General features: G+C 41.8%; 1 protein-coding gene across 1 annotated transcript in view; it reads left to right on the forward strand.

Annotated features, from left to right (window-relative positions):
• The first annotated feature begins 54 nt into the window (after positions 1-54).
• RNF43 (ring finger protein 43) overlaps positions 55-26,413 on the forward strand; it is a 58,494-nt gene continuing 32,135 nt past the window's right edge. Inside the window, exon 1 of the mRNA XM_075720059.1 lies at positions 55-291. Coding sequence (XP_075576174.1) covers positions 55-291 — 237 coding nt within the window. The remainder of the gene's footprint in view (positions 292-26,413) is intronic.

Below are 26,413 nucleotides of genomic sequence, written 5' to 3' on the forward strand. Positions count from 1 at the left end.
GGACGCGTTCCTGAGCGGTATGTGTGGCCGGAGCGCGCTGCTGCAGCTGGTAGCATGAGTGCTGGCCCCCAGCTGCAGCTGGCTGTCCTCTGGCCTTGGCTGCTCATGGCGACCCTGCAGGCAGGACTTGGCCATACAGGGCTGGTGCTGGCGGCGGCGGTCGAGTCGGAGAGGTCAGCAGCGCAGAAAGCCATCATTAGGGTGATCCCCCTGAAAGTGGAGCCAATCATACTGGAAGGGGAGTTTGCAAACGTTGCTGAGGTGACTCCAGCCGAGGGAAAACTGCTTCAGGTAACAGCAGCTTTATTTTATCCAACTCCATCTGCCTTACCTTCCCACTCCTGTGCTTTCCCCCCTTTTCTCTCCTTGCTGCTTCAGCTCCCTGCGCAACGCATTTGATTTTATTTCCCAACTGCAGATTTATAACTGAACCAATGAGGCATTTTTTTGTGTGAGCTGTCCACCTGTGTGTTTCTTTCCTTTGTGTTCCTGCTCCCCAGAGCTGCACACTGTTTTGAGGCAGAAGGGATCATGCAAATGGTTGATTCTTCATTCAGTCACAATCTGTAGCTGTGCTTGTATTAATGTTGAATTTTGGATGTGGTTGGTTGATCCCATGAAGATTATTGCGTATCTTAATTGATGTTATAAAGCTGAGTATGTCGAGTCACATGTTGGGACGCTGAACATCTGACAGAAAACTTCTTTTTGTGTGTGTGAAATCCATAAGGTTTTCTACATACTTCTGCTGATAGCTGGGGTTCTGTTACAGCTAAAATACACATCCAGACTTTGCCCACCAGAATTACTGACCCTGCTAGTTGTTGTCTTGTGTATTGACTGTACCTGAAAGTTGAATTTTACCCATACAGGTTCCTGTGATGTCACCACCATGTATTTTTATACGTGAAATTAATGCTGGTTTCTGACCTTTACTAAGGAGAGAGCATCTGAACATCTTTCCATGAGGTGCAGATGCTGCTAAGAGACAGAGCTGAGCTATTCCGTGAACAGACTGATACATATAACAGACTTAGCATATGCTAAGTTTTGAGCTCAGTTTCTTGAGAACTGGTGTGTACTCTCTTGTTCCAGTTGGTAATTTGCTTGACAGTCATGTGCTTTATTCTTGAAACCAAAAAATTACAAAATAGCCTGCATTAATATTAAATCTTAATTTTTGCATGGCTTTTTCCAGTCTTGACTTTCCAAATGTGGTATGTTGTAATCTTAATTAAATTTGTAGCTTGGAAATTTAAGTTAAAGTAATAAATTTTGTATAGTCTTCCAAGAAAAGAAATAGAGTAGAGCCAGCTTTAGAACATGGTCACCTGTCTGAAAATGAAAACAGGCAATTTGTGACATTTATAAAGTCTATTTTTCCACGCCTTTTGAAGTACTCAGAATGAAAACTATGCTCTAAAATTGTATTACCAGGCTAAAAAAAAAATCTGGTAAAAAAAATGAACTCAAGGTCCTGTTCTGTCGTGAGGCAATGTCCAGGAAAGTCAATATTTATTCTTTACAAAAACTACAGTGGTGTTGCAACTGAGCACAAAGTATAGAGTGTGGACCTTTTCAAAATGAGAAGATGATAACCTCTATTGTGTGTTGTGCGGACGTTTTTAACCAAATGCAGTGATACAAAGTGGGATTTTTGTATTGCCTGCTGTCACAGCAGCACAAACGAGACGTTTTGAATACTAAGCCATGAAGAGTGTCAGATTTACAAATGGACTTCATCCTTTAAAAGTCATCCTGAAAATGGAGAGGGTTGGGGAAACACTAATCTAATCTGTTGAGTTTGTGTACACAGATATTGGTCTGCACTGTATATGTTTTTAGGCCTTGATTCCACCACTATGTGTGTGCAGGTGATCATTCCTATTCCGTATCCCACTGAATCCAGCGCAGAAAATCATCCGGGTCTGGTTTCAAATGGCAATGTTGGGATCGGGGGGTCAGGCTGTGCCTTCTGTAGCAGGATGTTTGCCCGGTGCCAGGCAGTGTGCTCTGGGAAAGCTTAGTCAAGTGTACCTATGACCTCTCGTGTATATCTTATGGTGTAGTTTCTAATTCTGCCACTACATATCAAAACTCGGAATATAAAATGCCATTTAAAATTGTTTGGGTCCTGATCCTGCAGTGGGTTCATGCCTCTGGAAAGACAAAATGGGAAATGGAGCTGTAACTGTTAAGGTACGAAATAAGTAAGAAATTAATGGGGGGAACTGTTTTTAGTTTGCATTTAGATATTTGGATATTAAATACACCTGAATTAGGCTTTATTAGGACATCTCATTTTACATGTGGCTGTCAACATCCCAGACTTGGAAAAACGTTAGGTCACCTGCTTAACTTTGATATCATTGGAACTCTTATTTAAATAAGCTTAAGCCTGTTCACACATACCTGCACAATTGGTTCTTTATATGTAATTTAGGTACATAACATGATTATCTTTACAGTTAATGAATTAAGGAGTCTAGTTTTTACACCATTTTTGGATAGGTCTTCTTGGTTATGTCAGACCCTGTAAGATGCAGTCTGCCCTCATGCCCATCGCAGGAGAACACAAACTGCAGAGTTTAGCTTGGAAAAGAAGAGCGGATGGCCCAGTCCTGTTTTCAAAGCAGTGCTCTCTTAGTTCAGTGGTATAATAAGATTGCTTAAGGATAAGTGGTGCAGAGTTAGCCCTATATTCAAGTAAAGTTCTCTTTAACTTATAATTATCTTCATAGTGTTCTGGTTAATATATTTTTAGAAATACAGTCTTAATTTAATACAGAAATCCTGCACGTAAGTGATGGAGCCTCACCAAATGTACTGCTACCAGACATTTTCTTGGCTTCATTTCTCCCTGCCATATTCTCTAGGGTCATCTACAGAAATGGACTTTGATCATAGTGTGTTACATTCTTAGAAGCTAACTTTAAAAATATCTTCTTTACCTATAATAAACTAACCTCACTGTCGAATTCCTCCTCACACCCCTTGCCCCTGTGACCGGTTCTTCTGGGAAATCTCTGGATTTTCAGTTTTGCAGGTCACTGAACAGTGGTGGGTGAGCGGGTGAATGCCAGGCAGATGTCCAGGACCCGGCTGCCGTCCACCCCTTTCAGTTTAACCCAGGCAGTGTTACCTCTGGCACTCTGCACAATGAAGTATGATGCAAAGAGAGAGGAATTTCTCAAGTAGGCAGAGCCACTTAAGACTTTATAGGTCAAAACCCCAACACCTTAGACTTCTTACAGAAACCATCTTCAAGCTTGTTCAGAGCTCAAGCTTGTTCAGATGGCACATGTTCTAAGCATTAACTATTGCTTAACACGGGAGAAGTGGTGTTGTGAACTAGTTTGCAGTTTCCAAATGGCTGGCAGTTTAGATCTCTGTTGAGCTTACTGCAGTAGCCGGGACTTCTGAAAAGTCCCAAATAATGATATTTAAAAAGAGATAGATAAAGTCAAACTACTGTATTTACTATAGAGAAGGCAAAGCAATCATCAATCACAAATCACCTTACATGCCTACATGTAGAGAAAACATGTAGAGATGTACAACAGTAGAACAGTCTTCTCATTTAACAGGCAAAAGTATATAATCAGTTTTCCCAACATGCATTATTTTATCACAAGTCTCACAATACTTGGTTTCAGTTCTGTATAATCTTAGCAGTTACATAGTTAGGTGATTGTAGGAGAAAGTCAACTTTCATTTACCCACTGAGCACATTGTTTTAACTTATGACTGCGAGAAAAAAACCTTGAGAACACAGAACATGCTCCCTAAAGGCTCTGAACCCCAAAAGCAAGGATTATCCTCTTTCCTCTCTCCCCAAAGAAATAAATTATTTTAAAAACCCATTATTTTTAAAGTCAATCTTCTATTTACTGGAATGAGTGAGAATTAGGGGAGGATCCTGAATTGTCATTTTTTAGGTGTTGTGTACAATTCAGAAGCTGAAAATCAAACAGATATATTCAGAAAAGAAGCATGGTGCATGTTTGTAACAGCAAGGGTAGTTAACCCTTGAAATTGCTACAATGAACCCAACATGATTGTCCTGGAAATGGAGAGTGTTTCCAATGTTGCAATGCATAGTGCTATCGGAGAACTATAATAACCTACTTAACTGCTTATAGAGGGTTATGCTCGCAACCTATAAGAAAGTAAATATACCTGTCGTCTTCTATACTACTAGCTCCTGAATCAACAAAAGGATGTTGAGTGCATAATGTTGACAGAGATCAAAGAAGTGGGAAAGTCTAACCAAATGATAATGGGGACTTAAATTACCTCTGAATAAACTGGTCAGATAGCACAATAAGAGTAAGTTCAAAGAAGCAATTTCTGCCTCTTGGAACAGCTAGTACTAGAGTACACAGAAAGATATTCTTCATTTAGAGTTAAGTAATGTGCAAAAACTGACTCAAAAGCTAGCAACAATTGAGCCACTTGTATTGACTGCAGCATAATAAAATTTGTTGCCTAAGTGCCAAAAAGTGGAACTGTGACACTAATGTTTAGAATGGGAAATTGCACTAAAGTGAAACAGTGAGACAAATGGCTCTTACAGCTTAAAAAAAAAGTCTTTAGATGTGACATAGATACTACTCAGGAAAGTAGAAGCAGTCTTGGGAAACATACAAAGCATTGAATCAAAAAGGCAGTAGTAACCCAATACAAATACATTGGTAGTGTTCAAGCAACCATTTTGGCCAAACAGATCTTTTAAAAATTGGACATGTAGTATTAGTATAGGATTGGCATAGTATATAGTATAACCTGCACTGTAGATTAATATGGTATTAGTATTACTATAAGATTTAAGTGTATCTGAAAAGTGAGCCATTATGATCCAGAGTGGAGTAGAGAGTCTCAGCTATAGTTAGCTGCTAGAAAAAGCTGAGCTTAGAGGCTGTTTCTGAACTTCCATCCGTCTCTTGAGCATATGCAGAGGCTGAGCTGGAGCTTTGAATGGTGCGTCTTCTCCTTTCCTGATCCAGAAAACGTGTGGTGGAAAAGTGTTCTCTATTTAAGACAGAGTTTGAAGGACTTTAAACCTAAATATTCCAGCTCCCCAATGCACCATCTGGTGCTAGTCATTGTCCCAGTAGAATTATTTATGACACATGTAGGTGTAGGCCCATCCTGAATTGAAGATATTCAGTACTAAAAAAGGACATGGATCTGGAGCCCAAGTAATTACATGGGGCAGGAGAAACAACCCAGCTGCAGGAGAGCAAGGATACATGGTCAGAAGGCTAAATCAATAGGGCTGGAGTGAGCGACAGTCAACAGAGAACTTCTGGCCAAGCACACCCATCCTGGAATATATCCAAGGAGCAAGTGGACATTTCCCAAAGATAAGCTGGCAGAGGGGTGAGATTACAGGAGAAGGGAAACCGGCCTCAGTTGTTCCTGTTGGCTGTAGCCAGGCTGGATTTGTGGGTGAAATTAAAGAAATTACTTTTTGTTCTGTGCCTCCATAAAACTAAAGCTTTGGTAGATATTTTATACAGATTATGGAAGGCTATTCTGAATTGCATCTAAATTCATTATTTTTAAATGAAAACTTTCAGAATTGTCCAAGTAATACAAATGTCACAAACTTTGTATGATCAAAGAGAACTCTATTGTATTAGACTTTATTTTGGGCAAAAATTGACATGCATTTTTATGTATTATATCTCTTTATTTTTCCATGCATGGAGCTCTCAAACATGCCTAAAAGCTTTGTGTGGACTTTCCCTAAAAGTCTCACTTAGTCTGGAAAAAAGCAAGTTTTAACCTAAAAGGAAAAAAGTAACAAGTGCAGTGGAAAACATGCAGCATAGTTTGATCTTTATCTTCAGTATCATAAAAATCTGTGTTGCAAGGGTTGCCAAGAGTCAAATATATGAAATTTTGGTTTGCAAACAAAGAAGAGTTGTACGTCAAACATCAGTACCAGGGTATATATTACTCGAGCAATGCACATCCATATTTTATCACCCTTTTGGACATCCCTCCATTCTGGGTCTTGAGATTAGATATAGACAGGAGGACAGGGTATAAAGGAGGCTTAAGTAGTGTGGATGGTCATGGTGGTCTCTTCTGTCTTTAAGTTCTGTGATTTTTTTTTTTTTTTTAACATCTGCTTATTTTTCCCTTATTTCACCATCTGTAAAGAACAGGAAGTGTTGTACTGCCTTTCATTTGCCCATAACAATTTCAGTCTGCATTAAGGAATCATAATCACATCTCATGCTCTGGAGCTTCAGGCTTGCTGCCTGAAGGCAGGAGTCAGGCAGGAGTTGGCCAAGAGTTGTCTTGGGACCTTTTCACCTTTTTTTCAGGAGCATCAGGGATTGGCCTTACCTCAAAACAAGGCACTAAAACATATAGGTCGTGTTCAAAGATATTAGAGAGAATGTTGTTTCAAATATGCTTAGGTTGTATGGGTTACTCCCATGCACAAGATGGAACAGATCGCCAGATTTAAGTGGAAGACTCTCTTCCCCCCTGCAGCCACCCCGTTCAAATTATCTGAAATTTTGGGTGTGTATCCTCTTCCTCTGCAACTTAAGACATGAATCATCTGCCTAGATCAACGGATATATTCTCACCTCATCACTTCCCTAACCCTAAAGGGGCTAGTTAAGGGCATTACTGGCTCTTTGATCTCTCTGTTGTTCTCCATCTCAGTAATTTGGTCTCCAGTGATCAAATGGGTTAATCTAATGTGTATTACTGTGCTCAGTATCAGGATAGTGGCAGAAATGTAATGGATTGTCATATACAGAAATTCTGACTAGGTAGCTGAATTAATTCCTCTGGCCATAAACTCTATGAAACAAATTCTGAGTTTTTTACCAAGTTCAGTTATGACATGTTAATTTCGAAGGTAAGTAAAGCAGTTTGGGGATTAAATTTGCTCTTGTTTTGATATGTGATTCTAGTTCAAAATTACATGAAAGAGTAGAATTTAGACTTCCTACTTCTAAAGCACTTCAGCAGCTGTTGTCCCATGGGGTCTTTGTTCAGCTAGGTGGATTTGCTCAAGACTGCTGGTTCATTGCTGTGGAAAGGATACATACACTGCAGAAACTTGGAGAGAAAGACATTGGAATTGAATTGGATCCAGATATGAAAAATGAATAGCACTCCATTCCTATTACAGACGTGAAGCAGTTTTCCTTACAAAGGCCAAAAAGCCCAATAATAGAGCAGAGCAGGTGCAGTGAAGACAGTAGCTGAAAAAGGATTTGGGGCGGTTGCCACATGGTAGAACACAAGAGACATCTTGAGAAGATATTCTAGGTAGTGAATGGAGAACATTGTTTTTTCCATTAGTTTAATTTTGTGCACTATCTTGGGTAAAATGTTAATATTGTTTTTGGATTGTTTAAATAGGAAACATCTTAAAGGATATGAAAGTCAAGTAACAGAGTGCACTGTGGCAATTCCTGTGGCTGAATTAGAGGCAAGTTAGTCTCTTTAGACCACTATCTGGCATAGAAATACAGCTTCAGAAACCCTCTGTTGACTATGTTTTAAAGTAATAAGAGAGCTGACATGTATATCTGTTACTGCTTCAGTCCTGAATCATGTTATTTGCAAAATGATCTTAATAACCTTTATTTACTAAGACAGTTTTATTCTAAAGTGGAACCTCACAAAGATCCTGAAGAGATAAGAAAGAGTTCCCCCTCTTCCACTTGTCATGCTGTACCTTAGTTATTCTTTTGTTCCATAAATGTCTTATTTGAATGGTAGTCCTTGTTTGCAGCCATGCCGTGGGTGCACATATGTCCCTGCATGTCAATGCCAGAGACTTTTGTCTAAACATTTCCCTAGGGCCACAAAACTCCTGTCCCTGTCCTCCCCATTACCCTCTATTTCATCTGGTCTCATTCATGTAAGCTTAAAGACACCCCAGGTCATATAGTTCCCATCAGCTATTTTTTTCTACTCATCTACCCTCCAAAGTTTCTTTCTTTTATCTTTGCCCCTTACATTTTCATCTTACTTTTCTCAGAACAATGTTTATTCTTGTTATTTTTCTATATGTGGTCATCTTGATCACTGCTGGTGCACAAAATGGTTTAGGTTGTTGCCTGGCATCATTTGCCTCCAACACTTTGCCCTCCTCCGTTGTTCTCTGTGATCATCTGGTCTTTTTGTTATCTCCTTCAAAGTACCTCTGACATTTGTTTCATCTCTGAAGAGGAAGACGGCTGTACAAAAAGCTGTTGTTTGTAAACTTTTTACAAAGTACATACCTCTATGAGAGATGCAGATATCTGATTTGTTTGGGTGATGGACAAATCCCATGTACTTGTACAACATGCAGGTCCTATAAGCCCTATGTTTGAAAAGATCATCAAAATAATTTGTGTAGGTTCTTGGTTGAGAAATCACTGTGTGCCATTTCTGACAGTAGCACCTAGTTGTGGCCTGAGTTGGTGCCAGCCCATGTCTTCATGCTCCATCACTCACTGCCTCTTTCATGGTTGCTTTCTCAGTAAAACAAAGACTTTTTTTTCCCTGAGAAAGCCAACCATAGCTTTCTGTTGTTGAAGACACCTGAGTGGAACATCTTGGGTCCACATGACATTGCAGAGCCTTCAACTGCCTGGTAGCTTACATGGGCCAAGGGAGAGCAAGGGGCAGGAAATGCAGCAGTTACGGGAAGCTTCAACTACATCCATTACACTTCAGGGAGCTGCTAGACAGGGGACCGAGAAGGGGAGAAGCAATGCTGGCCTTGGACTTTTCCAGGACCTCATTCAAAATCTTGCTTTTGAAAAGCTGCTCTGTAACAGTGGCAATAATGTATTTTGTTCCTGCAAAGATGTTGAGAGAGAGGTCAAAAAGTTGTCCACAGTTGTTTTTTAATTCAGAAAGGGGAGTTACGTGAAATTGAGTAAGTTTGTTAAAAAGAAGCTGAGAGGGCAACTAAGAGTTACATCCTTGCATTTGGCATGAAGGTATTTAAGGCTACTACAGTAGCAATTAAGGTCAAATGTACCTCTCAAGAAATACTTGAGAAATTATAAAAGGATATCAGCATACCTAAACATAAGGGTAAGAAATTATATGAAAGCATCCTGAAAAAACAAAAATTTTGGTAAAATGAGGAAAAGAGGAACAAGCTAAAAACACAGTGAAAAGAGGAAACCAGAAATAGCTTGCAAATAATAAAATAACTAATAATAGATTCTTTTCAGTGATATCAGAAGCAGAAAGCTTGCCTGACAATCTGTAGGACCTATGCAAAATTTAAATATAAAAGATGCACTTAGGGCAGCTAAACCAGTAGCAGAAAAATGAATGCAATTCTTTTTGTGCTTTCATCCGTCTCAAGCTGAAATGTCTGTAGGTGAGACGGTGATGCAGATAGACAATATCAACATTATCAGTTGCTGGGATCAGATGGTATTCACCCAAGAGTTGTGGAGGATGAATTCGCAGAACTATTAACTATGTATATGAAATCACTGGAAGTGATGTGATACCAGTTTTTCTACAGGCTCCAAGTCATCCATGGAAGCCCAGACCACTATGCTGTAAAATCTGTATGCAGTAAGTTGGTAGAAACTATAATGCAGAGTGTAATAAGTGGATTGAAGGAGTCAACAAACCTACCAGCTGAATTTCCAGAATGCCTGTGTCCCTCAGCAAGGGCTTTTAAGGAAACTAAGACATGGAATAAGGAGGAGGCTCCTGGATAAATAATTATAAGAAGATAAGAAGCAGATGGTAGGAATAACTGATAGATTTCACAGTCGAAGAAGCTGTTGACTGCAGTTCTGCAGGCGTGTGTGCTGGTAGGCATGCTGTCCCGTATATTTAATAAGCACATGGAAACTGAGTGCTTGGTAATGTTTTAGAGCTTTCCAACACATTAACTAATTTGAAGTAATGAAGACAAGGATCAGCTAAGAAGCATTGCAGAAGAACCTTATGAGACTGAATACTGTAAGGAGATGCACGTGGAAAATCAGTCATTCCTTTACATTAAGGTGCTGGGCTCTGATTTGTCCACTACCACTTAGAAACTCTATCTTGTGATTATAATAGATTTTTCCATGCAAGTGTCAGCTTAGTACTTGGTGGTTTTCATGAAGACAAAGAGAACATTAGGAATGAAAAAAAGAGAGAATAAGCCAGAGAATATCTTTAAGCTCCTGTAGAAATCCGGGATACATCCACAAGTTGAATACTGTGTGAAGTTCCATTCCCCACACCTCTAAAAAAGATGTAGCAGTTTTGGGAGAGGTTTGGAGAAGAACATGGGGGTAAGAAAAGGTGTAAGATGTGTTTCATACAAAGAACAACTAACTGGACTAATACTCTTCTGGCTGGAAAAGAGGCAGCCAAAGGGTGATATGAAAAAGATCTACAGAGTTGTGAATAGGGATTGACTGTTGGTCTCTTTCAATGTGAAAACAATGGGACATCACATGAAGTAACTAGTAGTAACCAGGTTCAAAAGAACCAAAAGAAGTGCTCTTCATACACTGTACAATTAACCTGTACAGTTCCTTGCTGCTCTGGATGCTAAAAGTTTACAGAGGTTCAAAACACAACTGGAACTAATGAATGGGAGAAGACTCTATCAGTGACTATTAAATAACCGGTACCAGTTTTGCCTCAGGAAGTCTATAAAATGCAGTTTGTTGGAGGCTTGGAGAGTGTCCTGGGGAGAAGCCCTACATGCTTGTCCTATTCTTACTTCTCCTTCAGAAATCCATTGTTGGCAACTGTCAAAGCAAAGATCATGGGCTAGATGGACCTTTGGTCTGAATCTACACTGCTGTTCTTGTATTCTCATCTTCTATAGAACACCTTTTCAGCTGTTAGGCCCACCACCTTCAGCACCAGCCCTTCCGGTCCACCTTTTCTCTGGGCAAGTCTCTGTGGAAAAACTGCAATAAGTACATCCTTCACCATCCCTTACTGACTTGGAGCTCAGCTATTCATTCACTTAGAAGGTACCATACAGTTCCTTGGGATCCATTGTTGCAAATCTCCTCAACACATAGCCCTCAACAGGTGCTGTTAAACAGTGTTTGATGCCCTTGACACTTTGGCCTTCATATCTTCCTGGGTGTACCATTTTTATCCCTTGTCACCCTCAATCTGCGTGATCCTGTCAGCTGTGCTCTACTGATGGGATATTAACCACTGTAATTTAGTCATGTATGCCCCCTACCTTTGTCTGTTCTTTAATGCAGTATTACTCACCTAATGAAATATCAACCCAAATGTTGCTATAGGTTCTTATTTTTCAGAGCAATGCCTGCTCCTCACAATGGCTCGAGTGACTCTGTGTGTTCTGACTCTTACTTGTCCATCTTTGTATCCAGCCATGCCCTGCTCGCTTACAGCCTGAAATGCATAAGTGATGGAGGAGAAAATCCTGTATTCCTTGAGAAATAGCACAGTAACTTCAAGCCCAGACAGGAAGATAAAACCTATTTTCCTGTCTGGCAGGCGTACCAAGATGACTTTAGGATTTCTCAAAATCTTGTTAAAAACCAAACAAATAAACAAACAGAAAACCTCTCAATTTTTGTGAGTATTTTGTCCTTTTCATTGCAGAATGGACAACCATTATCCTTCTGAATTATGCTACTCCAGCTTGGATACTCCTGTTTTGGCAAAGCTCAGAGTTTGGGCAACCTAATTCTAGCAGGGTGGAGAAATAATATTTATTGAATTATTTTATTGAATTTTATTTGTTTGCTGCATGCTCTCCATCTGTGATTAGATTAGGTGCTCAATTGAGTATATTTCTCCTAATATTAGGATGACATTGTCCACAACTCTAAAGAGCTTTCAGGAACAGCAAGAATAGTCCTGTGGCAACACTAGGTGTGTCTCTTGTGACTCCTGACTTGGTACATCCAATGTGCCTGTAGAAGTTTTAGAAGTCTAGTCTTCCTAAAGAGGTAAATGTCTTTATGGAAGACTTTCTTCAAGGGTGTAGACTTCAAGGGTGTAGACTAGCAGGATGCACCATATGTTTAACTCATGTGCTGCTTATGTTCTTTAGGAATCCTACCTTTGGTACTGGCAGAAAGACCCCAATATCGGGTGCATTCATCAGGAATATCATTCCTCTCCAACAACATTAGCGAATGCTGAATTCTAGAATTCAGTTCTAGAACCTGTGACAAAACTATTAGCAGTTCTGTACATCTAAACCTTTGAGTGCACCTTGCAACATCCTGCTCTTGTGCACCAGATCTCAGGATATAACCAAGAGATCTTACTCCTTCCACCTGTTTCTGCCATTTCTGTCCTCCCTCTTCCCCCATTTTGGGCACAGACAAGGCGCCCAGCTGGAGCCAACGCCACAGCACCCAGTCAGTGCTAGGGAGCAAGAATCAGATATATACTGTTCAATTTGGAGCTTGCTGACCTTTTCAAGGAGCTCTGTTGCAAGATAGCATTGTGGCAGGAGACTGCTTACTAGCGCTGAATGTATTCGTCCCTCCTCACATTCCCAATATGTATTGTACATTGTAGGCAACAGAGCCTGCATCTTTGACACCTACCAGAGTGTCTGGGTAGAGTACATGCTCTTGGGATTTAGCTTCTTTTTATAATAACCGTATCTCAATAACAGTCAGATATTCCTGTGGTTGAAATAAGAGCCTCTCTACGAATTAGAGAATATATTTTTTTACAGGTCTGTTGGCATACGTACCTCTCTCCTTGCCTAGGGAGTGAATCACAGTAACCTGAGAACATCAGGTATTTGGTCACCAAGACCAGTTGATGTGTTAAGTCAGAAACAGTTTCAAACCCTTGCCAACCATACTATTTGCATCTTAAGATCTTCATGTTCCGGTAATGTCAAACAAGATATTCTGAGGTCCTGTCCTTTCTGTCAGAAGCCATGGAGCCAGGGAATCCAGTGTGCCTGGTGGAAACCCAGCGACAGGAATGCTGAATATATCAGTGGTAGAAAGCTGTTTTAGCTGACAGACTACAAATGAGAAGCGTGGGATAACATCCAAGGGGACAGTTTGCAGAAGCTAGGGGTTTTGCAAAATGGACGACTTTTCCTCAGATGCCAGCAAGTACTGGCTCCATTGCTTATAGGCCAGCCTGTTTCTCGGATTCCTGGTAAATACGTTCTTGGTTCTGTAGTCTGAAGGATTAATTGATAACTGTCTAATCCTCCTTCCCCTGAAAGCCTACTGCAAGATAAGACAAGATGCATTAGTGGCAATCCTGCAGACTTCAGTCTGGCTGGGTCAGGCTGAGGAAACACTGAAGCCAGAGTTATCAGAGAAGCTTGCCCATCCTCCTAGACTGACTGGCACAGGAGTCAAGACATTTGCTCCAGTCCGTCTTCTGCGCTCCTACCTCTAGATTTTGATGCTAATCATTGTTATTAGAAGAAGCCTGTCTGATCTTAGACCTCTTGTCCCTACATAGACCTGTGTTTCAGTGATTCTGGATTGTTCACTGGGACTAATGAGCAGTAGTGTATAGAATACATCAGTGCAGATACCTGAGCAACTATTTCTGTCTGAGGGATTTACAATTTTCTTTGACCCTGTGGTCCTAAAATTCTGTATGGAGCTTTGGTAAAAGAGTGTTGACCTCTGTCCCAGCATGGGACATTAAGCAGGGTCTCAGCATCCAGACAGCACAATAACATGAGCCTTTGGCAGCTTGTTTATTATTCTAACCATGTTCTTAAATGTCACTTTCCTGGTAGCAAGAAGTTCTGCCAGAGGGCAAGAAAGACCCACTGGTAAATGTCTAACATCCAGTATCTTTATTCCCCCTTCCCAGATAAGGTTTCTTATATGCTTTCCTGAGGTCATATCTAAATTTCACTGGAGCCAGAAAATAGCCCTTCTTTTCCCCCCAGCAAACTGCAGACCTTCATGGACAAAGTGGTATGTCTCCTCAGACATTTGATGTCAAGCAGACTATCTCCTTCCTGTCTGCACAGAACCAAACCTGTCAGATGGCCTCTGTTCATTTGTATCATGAACTGGGAGATGAAGAGGTGCAGTGATACTGGTAATTGCATAACATACTGTATCAGGAGATGTTATGATGCTGCCTAAGTGTTCGTGCCTCTGGCCATCAGTAAATTCCATCAAAGGTCAAGTTGTACAATAGCCTCTCCAGAGGATGTTTCCATTCTTGACATCTGCAGAGCTGGCATGTGGAGTTCCATTAAACTCTATACCATTGCAGATACTTCCAGGAATGATGCCAAATTAGGCAGATTGCAGTTTGCAGACTACTCTAAAATGCTTGAGACGCCCCTCCCCACTTACCTGTGGGGAGAGACAGAGGGGGAATTACTGCCTGGAGTTACTCACCTTCTGAATATGTATGTGGATTGTCATTTGAAGAAGAAAAGAAGGTAATGTGATAGTAATTGGGCTGTTTTGAGATGTATAGTACAAATCCACATTAACTGCTCTCTCCACTTCCACCAAAGTCTTGTGGTTGGGATGAGTTGTAGGCCTACAATGAAGAGTATATCCATGCTTACCATACTGAATACATACATATTGACAACGTGCATCTCAAAGAAGACTGATTAACGATGGTAAACTTTTTTTCATCTTCCACAGCAGTAATCTGACCCTTGTGCCATGATTTATGAAGTGAGAGGAAAAAAAGGTGAAATGAAACCAGTGGTATTTATGGGTGGACATAGTGCTTTGAGTAAACAAAATGAATACTGGTATTGAGAACCCTGATGTTTCCATGAAGGCAGACTTCCTTATGTTTATTTAAATCTGTTGACCATATTAAGAACTTTGAGAGATTTTTAATAGCTTATAAATTCTGGTTAAGCATCTATATGAACATGGATTTAAGTAGGTGGGCTGAAGAACTGTAGATGTTTTGTGAATATTCCTGTGCTGCTCTAAAGTTTATGTAGGACTTGAAAAGTCCTGTAGAACCCAGGTGAAAGCTGCTAACTGACACTTAAGACCTTTTGAGATTTTTTTGGGATGTGTTTGTGTTAGCACAGGTTTGAAGGAGATTTAGGAAGATTTCATGTTGAGTTGTAGGTTGTATGTGTCCTGGTGGAGAAATCACATTGTCTGGAGAGGTTAGGGACCATCTGTCTGCCTCTTGGCCATGCAAACCAGTCTGTAGTTTGGGCGTATGTTAAGGATTTCCTTTGATCCAGTATGGAGATTCCTGTGATCTTCAACCTCCTCAGTCTAAATTGTACTCAGAGGATCACATTTGACCTTCTGACCATGATATCCCACTGGCAGCGTATGTTCATTTGTTATTCATCATGATACTGTCCTTTCATCAACCTTTAGTTGTTTTCAGAGTCAGTGCTTTCAAGGGTACAAGTCCCTCATTCTTTGAGTATTTTCTGAGCTCTTCATTCTTGTATTACATTGGTGTCTGTGACTATATCTGGACGTACTAAAATGTCAATTGTTCCCATGTGACCAAGACATCAGAGCTGGTGGCAAGCCTTGGTTTTGACATTATTTATGATGGTGAAGGACTTCATGCTATCTACAGCAATATTGCCAGAAAGAAGTAATTGAAGTTTCTCCATTTGATTGACCTTTCCAGTTAAATAGGGAGTTCTTAAATTACATAATTTCAATTCAATTTAAATGATTAAACTTAAGTGATTAGAACAGGGTGAAGAAAACAGAACGATGTATGTGCATATTGAATGCCATTCTGATTTATTCTGCACCTTATGCCTCACCTGTGGATACTTGAGTGTGTAGCGTCTTGTCCATATAAGTGTTTAAAGGCTGGCTGTTACACATACCTGAATTGTTCATTAAGGAAGTGCATCTCTATCAAATTTCCTTTTCTCTCTTCAGTTGAGAAATGGAAAATACTAGTGTAAAGAACTAACTGAAATATCGTGTTTATCAAATGTTTTTGTAGAAGTTATTTTTTTTGTTATGCTCAGTTGAGGCAAAGCCCAGCTGAATGATGTGTTCGCCCAGCTTTGAAGGAATCTGTGTCATTTCGTCTGTAACTGCTACAATGATGAAGGCTTGCAACATAGAAATCATACAGTTTTTAAAACAAGAATGTCATCTAGTAGGAAAAAAGATAACTTACTTGAATTGGTTGAGTCCAGTGCTGATTTCTGCACAGAAGCACTGGCAGAGGGGGAGAACTTTGAGCTTCAAAGTAATTTCTCTTTCATCTTTAAATTTTGATATTCAGTTGTGTTTTGCCAGAGCTCAGAGGAAATTCAGGAATTCAACTGTCTTTCAGATATATTTACAGGGAAAATATATCTGTCATTTCGACTCAGGCTGCACCTGTAAGCTGATATCCTGGGGTTTCTCTTAGTTTCACTGTTTTGTTTTGCTTTGTTTTCCACCATGTTTTAACAAGATAAGCATCTCTCAGTGTATTTCCCCTTCATTTGAGTAATTGCCTTCTCTAGTGACCAATTTCCTATGCTCTTCTGTTCATTTATTACAAGATCTTGGTGTACAGCCCACATACAGCAGTGCATAGAGCCCTCACTTAATCATATTACCATCTCAGGTAATTCATTAAAAGCTCCTCAGAGCGTCAAATGGAAGAAAAACCCACTAATTTCTCTGAGCTCAATCCCTAAAGACACAACCTGTGTAAACAGAGATGCTTACCAGATGCCTGGAAATTTGATGTCATCAAACACTGAAGTGGGAATTGAGTTTCTTTCAGGTTTTCAAAGTTCTTTCACTGAAAACGTTTAGACCCCTGAAAATTCAATCCAGGTGTTACAAACTCAGTGTTTGCCACTGTTCTGACTTGCTGCAGAGCAACATAGAAAAAGAAATGAGTATATATAAGATTCAAACCATAAAGGAATTTATGACTAAAACTCAATAATTAAAGTGCTACATTAAATAAACTAGGAAACAACTTTGTCTCTTGAAGCCAGATGTGATACGCTGTCTTAAAATGAGCTAAGCAAGTATTCAGCTTTATTCTGCATCCTCAGAGCTCACTGTAGTGATCTTGCCTGATAAAAAAATACCTAGATAACTGCAATGCACTTTCATCAAGAAGTGAGGAGATGGCTAACTTATAGTAACACAAGAATGCAATGGACTTTTGCCTGTTATTGACTGGAAGCTCAGGATCAAATGAGAAACCAAGGTTGTAAATTTGGATAACTGAACAAAAGTCAAGTTGATAATGCCTTTTCTCTTTCTTCTTATTGCCTGGTAATACCGTTTCAGCCTTACTTGGACAGTGCTCAGTCAATGTTTATATAGGCGTAATACTGTCTGGAGCCAACCAAATACAGATGATTGTATTGCATCTTCACTCTTCCAAGGTGTCCAGTGACTTTGCAAATGTGCTGAAAAGGGAGGTTAATAAGAACCTAAGCTAAACCAGTCTGAGGACAGCAGGAGAGCAACTGTGCTGCACCTCTCCTAGGGCCTCCCACAGAGATACCAGTGATAACCCCAGCCTTGCTAAACTACGTGATTGGTTTAATTATTTGACATCAAAGTCTGGAGCCAGATTTAAAGGAAGTATGAAAGCCTGAGTCAAGAGTATAATTCTGTGTAGGCTCTTCTATGTTATTAGCGTGTGAGATAGTGTTGAACTTCTTCCATCAGCACACTGAGCAGCATGGGTACCTATGTTCATAAATTGCTTGTTTTGTCATCGTCTCCTTAGGGTAAAAATTTTTGTGTAGAAGAGTGACTTGCTTTGCTGGTTTTAAAAGAATAGTTTTCTTACATTTATTGGAGAACATGAAGTCAAAGGTGTCTTTATCTAGAAGTGAAAAATAAGATCTGTGATGATGCTTATTTCTTCAGGGAATCCAGCCCATACTACTAGACTTTCTCCCTCCAAAAGGTTGTCTTGTGTGCAGACGAGTTTTACCCCTTTTGTGGAAAGTCACTGGAAAGGACTGGGACTTCTTGGGGTCAACTGATCTAATACAGTGTAGGCATCTATCACAGGGCAAATGAACGATCTATTACAAGGGCAGAGTGTTTTTTGGATTTGTCTCTAAAGGGAGGTGAGGCAACTAGCTCAGCAGTACATGGGCTACATACATAGGTATACATGGTAGATGCTTGAAGATAGGAGAAAAAGCCCAGTAGGAGAAAAAGATCAAGGTGGGTATGTCCTCCCAAATCCCAGCAGTCAGTGGCTTTGGGGGCACTCGGGCTGGAAATGACAGACAGGACACTTGGATTGTTACCCAGGATGGATCTTGCCCACATGGCTTTCTGGATCTTTTACACCTCCACACCATCTTTCAGCAGGCAATGTAACTCTAGGCCTATGAAAAGAATTATTTTGTTTACTTTAAACCTTTTACTTGGCAGTGGTTTGAGGTGCCGCTGTCATCCTTGCATTATGAGGAGCAGTGAATAATTATTCTGTATTTTTATTATTTACAATGTTCACAATTTTACAAGGCTATGTCTTCTTCTGGGTGGAGCATCCTAGGCTCTTCTTATACACAAGCCATTCCACACCTTATTGGTACCTGTCTACTTTTGCTACTTGTGTACTTTATGTTTTTCCATTTTGAGATAGGGTGACCATTACTGAATGGACCGTTGGGCTATAAGTGTACCACAGATGGTATTTCTCGGTCCTCTTTTCCTGTATATTCCTAACTTCTTTTTCTTTTTTGGATAGTGCAGAAATATATATAAAAAATATATATATGCCATGCACACAAATAGTGTGATGTGTTCAGAAAATGTTCCAGAATGATTCCAGGATCTTCTCTGAGTTTAATTAGCTATTTTAAAGCCTATAATTTTGCCCTGACAATTAGAATGATTGTTTCTCAGGCACATCGCTTTGCACTCACTGATACTGAATTTCACCTGCCATTTTATCGCAGTAATAGAATCATAGAATGGTTTGGGTTGGAAGGGACCTTAAAGATCATCTAGTTCCACGCCCCCTGCCATGGGCAGGGACACCTTCCACTAGACCAGGTTGCTGAAAGCCCCATCCAACCTGGCCTTGAACACTTCCAGGGATGGGGCATCCACAACTTCTCTGGGCAACCTGTGCCAGTGTCTCACCACCCTCATAGGAAGAATTCTTCCTTATATCTAATCTAAGTCTACCCTCTTTCAGTTTAAAGCCATTACCCCTTGTCCTATCACTACGTGCCCTGGTACAAAGTCCCTCTCCAGCTTTCTTGTAGGCCCCCTTCAGGTACTGGAAGGCTGTTGATAAGGTGTCCCCGGAGCCTTTTCTTCTCCAGGCTGAACAATGCCAAGTCTCTCAGCCTGTCTTCACCGGAGAGGTGCTCCAGCCCTCCATCATCTTCGTGGCCCTCATCTGGACTCACTCCAACAGGTCCATGTCCTTATGTTGGGGGCCCCAGAGCTGGATGCAGTACTCCAGGTGGGGTCTCATAAGAGCAGAGCAGAGGGGCAGAATTGCCTCCCTCGACCTGGTGGTCACAATTCTTTTGAGGCAGCCCAGGATGTGGTTGGCTTTCTGAGCTGCAAGTGCACATTGCCAGGTCACGTTGAGCCTCTCATCAACCAACACCCCTAAGTCCTTCTCCTCAGGGCTGCTCTCAATCCATTCTCTGCCCAGCCTGTATTTGTGCTTGGGATTGCCCTGACCTATGTGCAGGACCTTGCATTTGGCCTTGATGAATTTCATGAGGCTCGCACAGGCCCACCTCTCAAGCCTGTCAAGGTCCCTCTGGATGGCATCCCTTCCATCCAGTGTGTCAACCGCACCACACAGCTTGGTGTTGTCAGCAAACTTGCTGAGGGTGTGCTCAATCCCACTGTCCATATCGCTGACAAAGATGTTAAACAGGGCTGGTCCTAATACTGAGCCCTGAGGAACACCATTTGTCCCTGGTCTCCACTTCGACATCGAGCCGTTGACTGCAACTCTTTGGGTGTGACCATCCAGCCAATTTCTTATCCACCGAGTTTTCCATCTGTCAAATCCATGTCTCTCCAATTTAGAGACAAGGATGTTGTGTGGGACAGTGTCAAACGCTTTGCACAAGTCCAGGTAAATGACGTCAGTTGCTCTTCCCTTATCCACCAACACTGTAACCCTGTCGCAGAAGGCCACCAAATTTGTCAGGCACGATTTGCCCTTAGTGAAGTTATGTTGGCTGTCACCAATCACCTCCTTATTTTCCATGTGCCTTAGCATAGTTTCCAGGAGGATCTGCTCCATGATCTTGCTGGGCACAGAGGTGAGACACATCCCAACTGATGGCTCCTTGCTCCTAAAAGAAGACTTGCTCTTCTCTCTTTTTTCCCTAATTACTGCTTTCGCCCACCCCTGCTTTCCATGTCATAACTCAACCCTCACTTGCATGTCCCCAGTCCTTGTTAAGACCCTTTCCCAAACCTGTCCAACTCATTAAAACTGCAGAAAATGCTCAACTTTATTTGATAGGTTCATTTTCTGATGTTTTCATAAGCTAAATGAGCTCACGGAGAAGTCAAGGATGGGGTAAGCAGTGAGGAATGTGTGGCCAAGACCATGGGAGGAGGTAGGAGCTATTGGCATCCTGTTGCTCATTAAACCATATGCCGAGTAGCCAGAGATCCTTCATGCAAGTCTTCACAATCAGCTTGAGATTGAATAATTCAGAAAAATATTGTTTCATCTGCAAATTTTGTCACTTCATTAATTTACTCTTTCCCAAGTAATTTATCAACATGCTGAAACGCTCTGCATGGAAACTTCCTGACTTCCTCTGTAGTGAACCATGATGCAAACAATTCATTTAGCTTATTTTGCAAATATTTTTTAATTGCATCTTTCATTCCCTATGTTATTTGTTAGCCACAGAAACTCACTAATAGGCTTCCTGCTTCTGATGTGTTGAAAAAGGCTTTATTGTTTGTATTTAAGCCCGTAGCATGTTTTTCTCTTTTGACCAGTCTCCTTAACTTGCCAGGATTACAGTCTTTTCTGCTCTCATCATTTGATGCAAGTTCCACTTTTCAAAGGTGGCCTTTTCCTTCTGGTATTCTCCTTTCCTTTATTGTTCGTTGATGGGCTTTTGGGGTCTAGCTTGGGTCCTTTGCTTAGTGGTGTAGGTTTACTCCAAGCTTCTAGCAGGACATCTCTAAACAATTGCTGTATCACCTGGAAACATTTTACCTTCTCATTTGTTTTCTAAAATGTTTTTCTACCTACTTTCCTTATTCTTGGAATTTTTTAATGGTTTGAGGATTTTGTTTTATTTATTTATTTATTTCTATTTTCCTTTCCTATGAATAGGGGAATTTGAATATATAATGGTCGCTATTACAGAAATAATCTGTCTTCAACCAAAACCCCTGTGTAGTATGCAGGATTGCATCTACTTTGGAGGTTTCTCCAAATTGCTCCATAAAGAGGTCAATAAAGATACCTAAAGCTGTCTTTTGGTCAGACCTCAGTAGAACATTTGCCCTGTATGGCGATGATTCAAGTCACACATTAGTACTGTGCTTTTCCACTTGTGCAACCTTCCCAACTTCCTTTAGCCTTTCCTGGTCTCTGGCATCACCACAGACAGGTGGTCAGTTGGTAGCTTTAGTACTTTTTTTTTCCCATACAGGCATGGAATGTCAACTTACAGATCTTTGGAACTCTTTCATACAGTTAAATATATATTAGTACAGTCTACTGTATTATTCCTGTATCTCTATTATTACAGCATCCTCTGGATTAACTTCCTTACCTTGAATTTCCCAGATGCTTATGAAATTAATATTCTAATGTCCTGGTTTCGGCTGGGACAGAGTTAATTTTCTTCCTAGCAGCAGGCATAGTGCTGTGTTTTGGATTTAGTAGGAGAAGAATGTTGATAACATGCTGATGTTTTTAGTTGTTGCTGAGTACTGCTTATGCTAGTCAAGGACTTTTTCAGCTTCCCATGCTCTGCCAGGCGCACAAGAAACTGGGAGGGGGCACAGCCAGAATAGTTGATCCAAACTGGCCAAAGGGCTATTCCATACCATATGACGTCATGCTCAGTATATAAACTGGGGGGGGTTGGCCGGGGAGCAGCGACTGCTGCTCGGGAACTGTCTGGGTATCGGTCGTCGGGTGGTGAGCAATTGCATTGTGCATCACTTGCTTTGTATATTATTATTACTATTATTATTATTATATTGTTATTATTATTATTTTACTTTATTTTATTTCAATTATTAAACTATTCTTATCTCATCCCAGGAGTGTTTCTCACTCTTACTCCTCCGATTCTCTCCCCCATCCCATCAGGGTAGGGGGAGTGAGCGAGCGGCTGCGTGGTACTGAGTTGCTGGCTGGGACTAAACCACGACACTAATTTAAAAGTAGGCATTTTTTTTACACATCTTAACTTCAGGCTTCGATTTTGTGTTTGCAAGATAGATGGATTTTTTTTTTTATATATATATGTATATACACACACAGAGATGTGTATATATCTATATAGATATATAAGCACACACATACGTACATATATATATACATATAAGATATACATTTATTGATACACATAGCATTCTTGCATGGTGGATATGTGCAATATCCCATTTTTTAGGTGCAGGAATTAAGAGACAAATTTTATATCCAGATTCCAGCTACGAATGCATAAAGCCTGACATACAAAATTACTTTTGGAATCTAAAAGAGCAGTGTGGTGTGGCGAGTGCTGCTCAAGAGTGAGTGCCGAGTGCTCTGCATTGCCTTCTGAAAGTGCAGTGAATTGGAAAACGCTCACTTAAGTCACTAGCCCAGAGCGAGGCAGAGGCAGAGCTTGAACTGGGTACAGACAAAGGCACCAATTGAATGTCTGCAGTACTTAATCTCTGCAAATGTTAATAAAAGTATTAGGCAGGCAACATGTTTCCTCTTGTTTTGTTATGGTTGAATTTCATATGCAGACAGCATGCCACGAACCTCATTTTCCCTTGCCATCCCTTCACACCAGCAGCAGCTTTCCCGAGCCTGAGGCACCGCAAGCTCTGACTCATTTACTTAATATTCCTCTAATGAAACTGCCCAGAGCTCTGGACCTATTCTCCTCCAAAACAATCTTTCTCCTCCCTATTTTTCCACACCCTACGCTTTCTTCTCTGCTCCCGTCACATTCCTAATCAGACTTTAGCTGAGCTTTCTTCAGCAGACCTTCCCTTACTGCCAGCCCTTCCATTCCCTGTCCAGTCCTCTCCACCTCCTGCCAGCCCAGCTGCAGCAGACAGGCTGCAAGGACCAGCCCACCAGTCAAGGCTGGTGGTGTGAGGTGGCAATGGAGGTACCAGATGGCATTTATAGTGAAGCCACGAGGACGAGAAACAAGCAGGGGCATTTCTACAGCCATGGTGCGATGGGGAGAGGGGGAGAGCCATTGTGATCTCCTCCCCACCTTGGCTTTCTAGCAGGTCCCAGGGTAGCTTGAAGCTGTGCTAATTTATAGGGCATCCTTTGCTAGAGGACCGCGGGAGCTGGGGCAGAGGGGCTGGAATGAGCACAGAGTGTTCCTTGCAGAAAGGATGGGAATAGCGGAAAAGGCTGTAACTGGCCTGTGGGAAAATCCCACCCCCCAGGCTGTCTGTAGTGCCTTGGTGGGCTGTGGAGGGTGCTGGGACAAGCAGAGCCCCAACCCAGCGGGCAGCCACCAGAAATAACTAGAGAGCAGCTGTGGTAACTCTTGCCTGGCTTTGATGAGGACCACATTACCACCTGAAATCCACAGGTGACGCGGGGTAAAGGGAACTGCAGACGTTCAGCACATGTTTAGTTGCAATGCTGGGGTCCAGAAATGGGAAGTTTCAGCTCCTTCCCCCTGCCCCAGGTCCATTGGCTTTGCTTCTCCTTGCTCAGAGGCTGGTACTGAACATTGTAAGCAGCAGAACAGCTGGGATGCAGCTATTAGTTTATATATATATCATTGTATTAGCTAGTAGCACTGCACGAGAGACCGCAAAACATGATAGCAAAGCTGTGTGGTGGGAGTAGAGGGAGAAAGAAAACACATTTAGGGCCAACCAGCACACCCATGGGTATTCCTGGATGTGGGACACAAATGATGCTGGAATCAGTCTGACCTTAATTGGACTGCTCGGGACGGCATGGCTGCGTCAAGAGGCACTGGTGGGCTAGTGGTGTTATCATTACTCACGATGTAGCAATCTTCAGGGGGAATTTCAAACCCATTCTTAAAGATTTCTGCATTGTTGATGGTTTTTTGTCTGTATTTGTTCCTTAATGAAATGTACAGTCCCACTTTGAAAGACTTTGGTCCTCCTGGGAAGAAGATGCGGGCTGATCCAGAGCACGGCTGGCTGCCCAAATCTGCAAATTGCAGCAGCTGTTATGAAAAATACAGGAACGAGGCTTCTTCATAGGGCTGAAAAACACAAAACCTGTGAAGATTGGCTTCTCAAGCTTAGCGCTGATTAACAAATTACTTGCTCCTAAGGAACACGTTCTGCCCAGTTTGCAAAACAGTGGCGCTTTATGGTCCTCAGGATTTCTTTTTATAAACATTGATTTAGACAGTCATAGATTATTTGGTGGCATCTGCAGAATCACTGTATCCAGTGCTTGCTGCAAACAGCAGAGTGATTTGGTGGGGTATTGCTATTTAAAAGGCCGGTGGGTATCCCTGACCAGGTTTCATGGTCAGTGGATGGAGGATTTCTTCCTCCTGGGCAGCTCGGGGAGGATGCACAGGTTGGTTTTGAGCAGCAGATGAGAAGGATTTGGTTTTGGGTGGATGATCTGGCTGGTGAAGGGCACGTGGGGGCTGGGAGGGAGTCAGGGGAGGCTGTGTGGGGCAGGTGGGTTGGGAGATGCTGGGGAGGAGGTTTGCCTCTGTGGAAGGGAATTAAAGGGGTGAGGAGGACTAGGTCTGTCCAGGGATGCAAACGGGAGGAACAAAGCCATTTTACGTGCACAGTGCAGAAACTGCAGGCTGTTAATGAACCTCGCGCATTGTGCTGGCAAGGAAAGGGCTGGTGTGTGTTATTATCGGCATTGCACACACAAAGCTCTCCTGGGCTGGCTGCTCCTGCAGCCTGTACAGACAGGCCTGCGCTCCTCAAAGACAAGGGATCAGATTCTTGCCCTCCGGGGGTTTCCAGCCAGCTCGCAGTTCAGAGGAGTCCTTTCTTTCTCCTGCTGTTCACGCCCTGCAAAGAATTTTCTATCAACAAAAGAAATTGTTTTATAATCAACTTGATGTTCATCCCCAGTCCTGGGGTATGAAAGGGGTTTTGAAGGACCAGGGAAATGGAGCCTAGAAGTTGTGGAAGCAGGGAATGGCAGCACAGCCCTGCCGGGATGGGGCAGATGAATTTTGGGGGCACTCCAGAGTCAGTGGGGCTCTCGGGTGCAGCACTAGGAGTGGGAGTAATTGGGCAAAATGCCAGAAAAGGAGCAGTCCCTAGAAAGAAAGGGTGGGGGGATCCGTGGTATGTGCTCTGGTAGGCTGAGAAGACTGTTACTCCTGCAGCTTCTGTGACTGGACTGCAATGTCTCTGTTGGGTGCTCCACCATGTGAAGATCCTTGAAATGTTGATCATAGCTCAGGCTGTACATCAGAGTCAATATGACCATGTCAAACTCAGAAGGATTTTCTCTGAACACTGTTGGTCATCATTCCAGGAAAAAAGCAGCCTAGTTGAACCCTACTTGATGGCAGCCCTGTCATGAATCTTCTCTTCTGTGCAGAGGTGCAGAAGTGGAATGCCATGAGAGCCTGGGGAAGTCTCATCAACACCAAGTTCAAGAGCTATGGGACAACCTAGGGAAAGAAGGAAGTTTTCTCCTTGAAGAAAGCACATACTGTGGGTTTTGCAGTGCAGTTTTCAGAATTGCAGCACATAGAAGTGGGTGACCAACAGATTTTAGTTTGTCCCTGCCAGTGGAGGTACTGGAGAGTGCTCATGGCACACAGCTGGTCTTGCAGCTGGGAAGTACAGATGTCATTCCTGTCCTCAGGAGTGTGAAACACGTGTGGTCAGTGTGCAGGCTCTACCAGTTCTGAAACAAAGCTGCCACCAGCATCTCCTGGAGCAGTTACCCATCTGCTGTCACTGTTACAAATGGTTTTTAGTGGGAGAGAGAGAACTTGCCATTTTTATCACAGAGAGATGCCCTGCAGTCTCCTCTTAAGTGATGGAAATATTAAATGCTTATAAATCCTATTTCCACTATTTCTGCGCATATTACAGCTTTGTTTGTAGCCCAGGTCTCATAGTCCTACCATGAAGCCAGTAATTTGTTCATTTCTTTGCCCTTTCAGGCTGCATTTACATGTATGTTTTCAGCCTCTTAAAGCAAAAATTTCTCAAAGCTCAGCAAAAGCTGGGGCTCAGACAGCCCAACTGCGGTTTCAGGATGAAGACGGGGCAGGGTGGTGGGCAGGTTACTGAGGAACATCATGAGAAGGAAGTGCCTCCAGGTGGAGGCACAGCCTCCACTCTCAGAC

This window comes from Pelecanus crispus, chromosome 12, assembly GCF_030463565.1.
Source record: "Pelecanus crispus isolate bPelCri1 chromosome 12, bPelCri1.pri, whole genome shotgun sequence".
Taxonomy (NCBI): domain Eukaryota; kingdom Metazoa; phylum Chordata; class Aves; order Pelecaniformes; family Pelecanidae; genus Pelecanus; species Pelecanus crispus.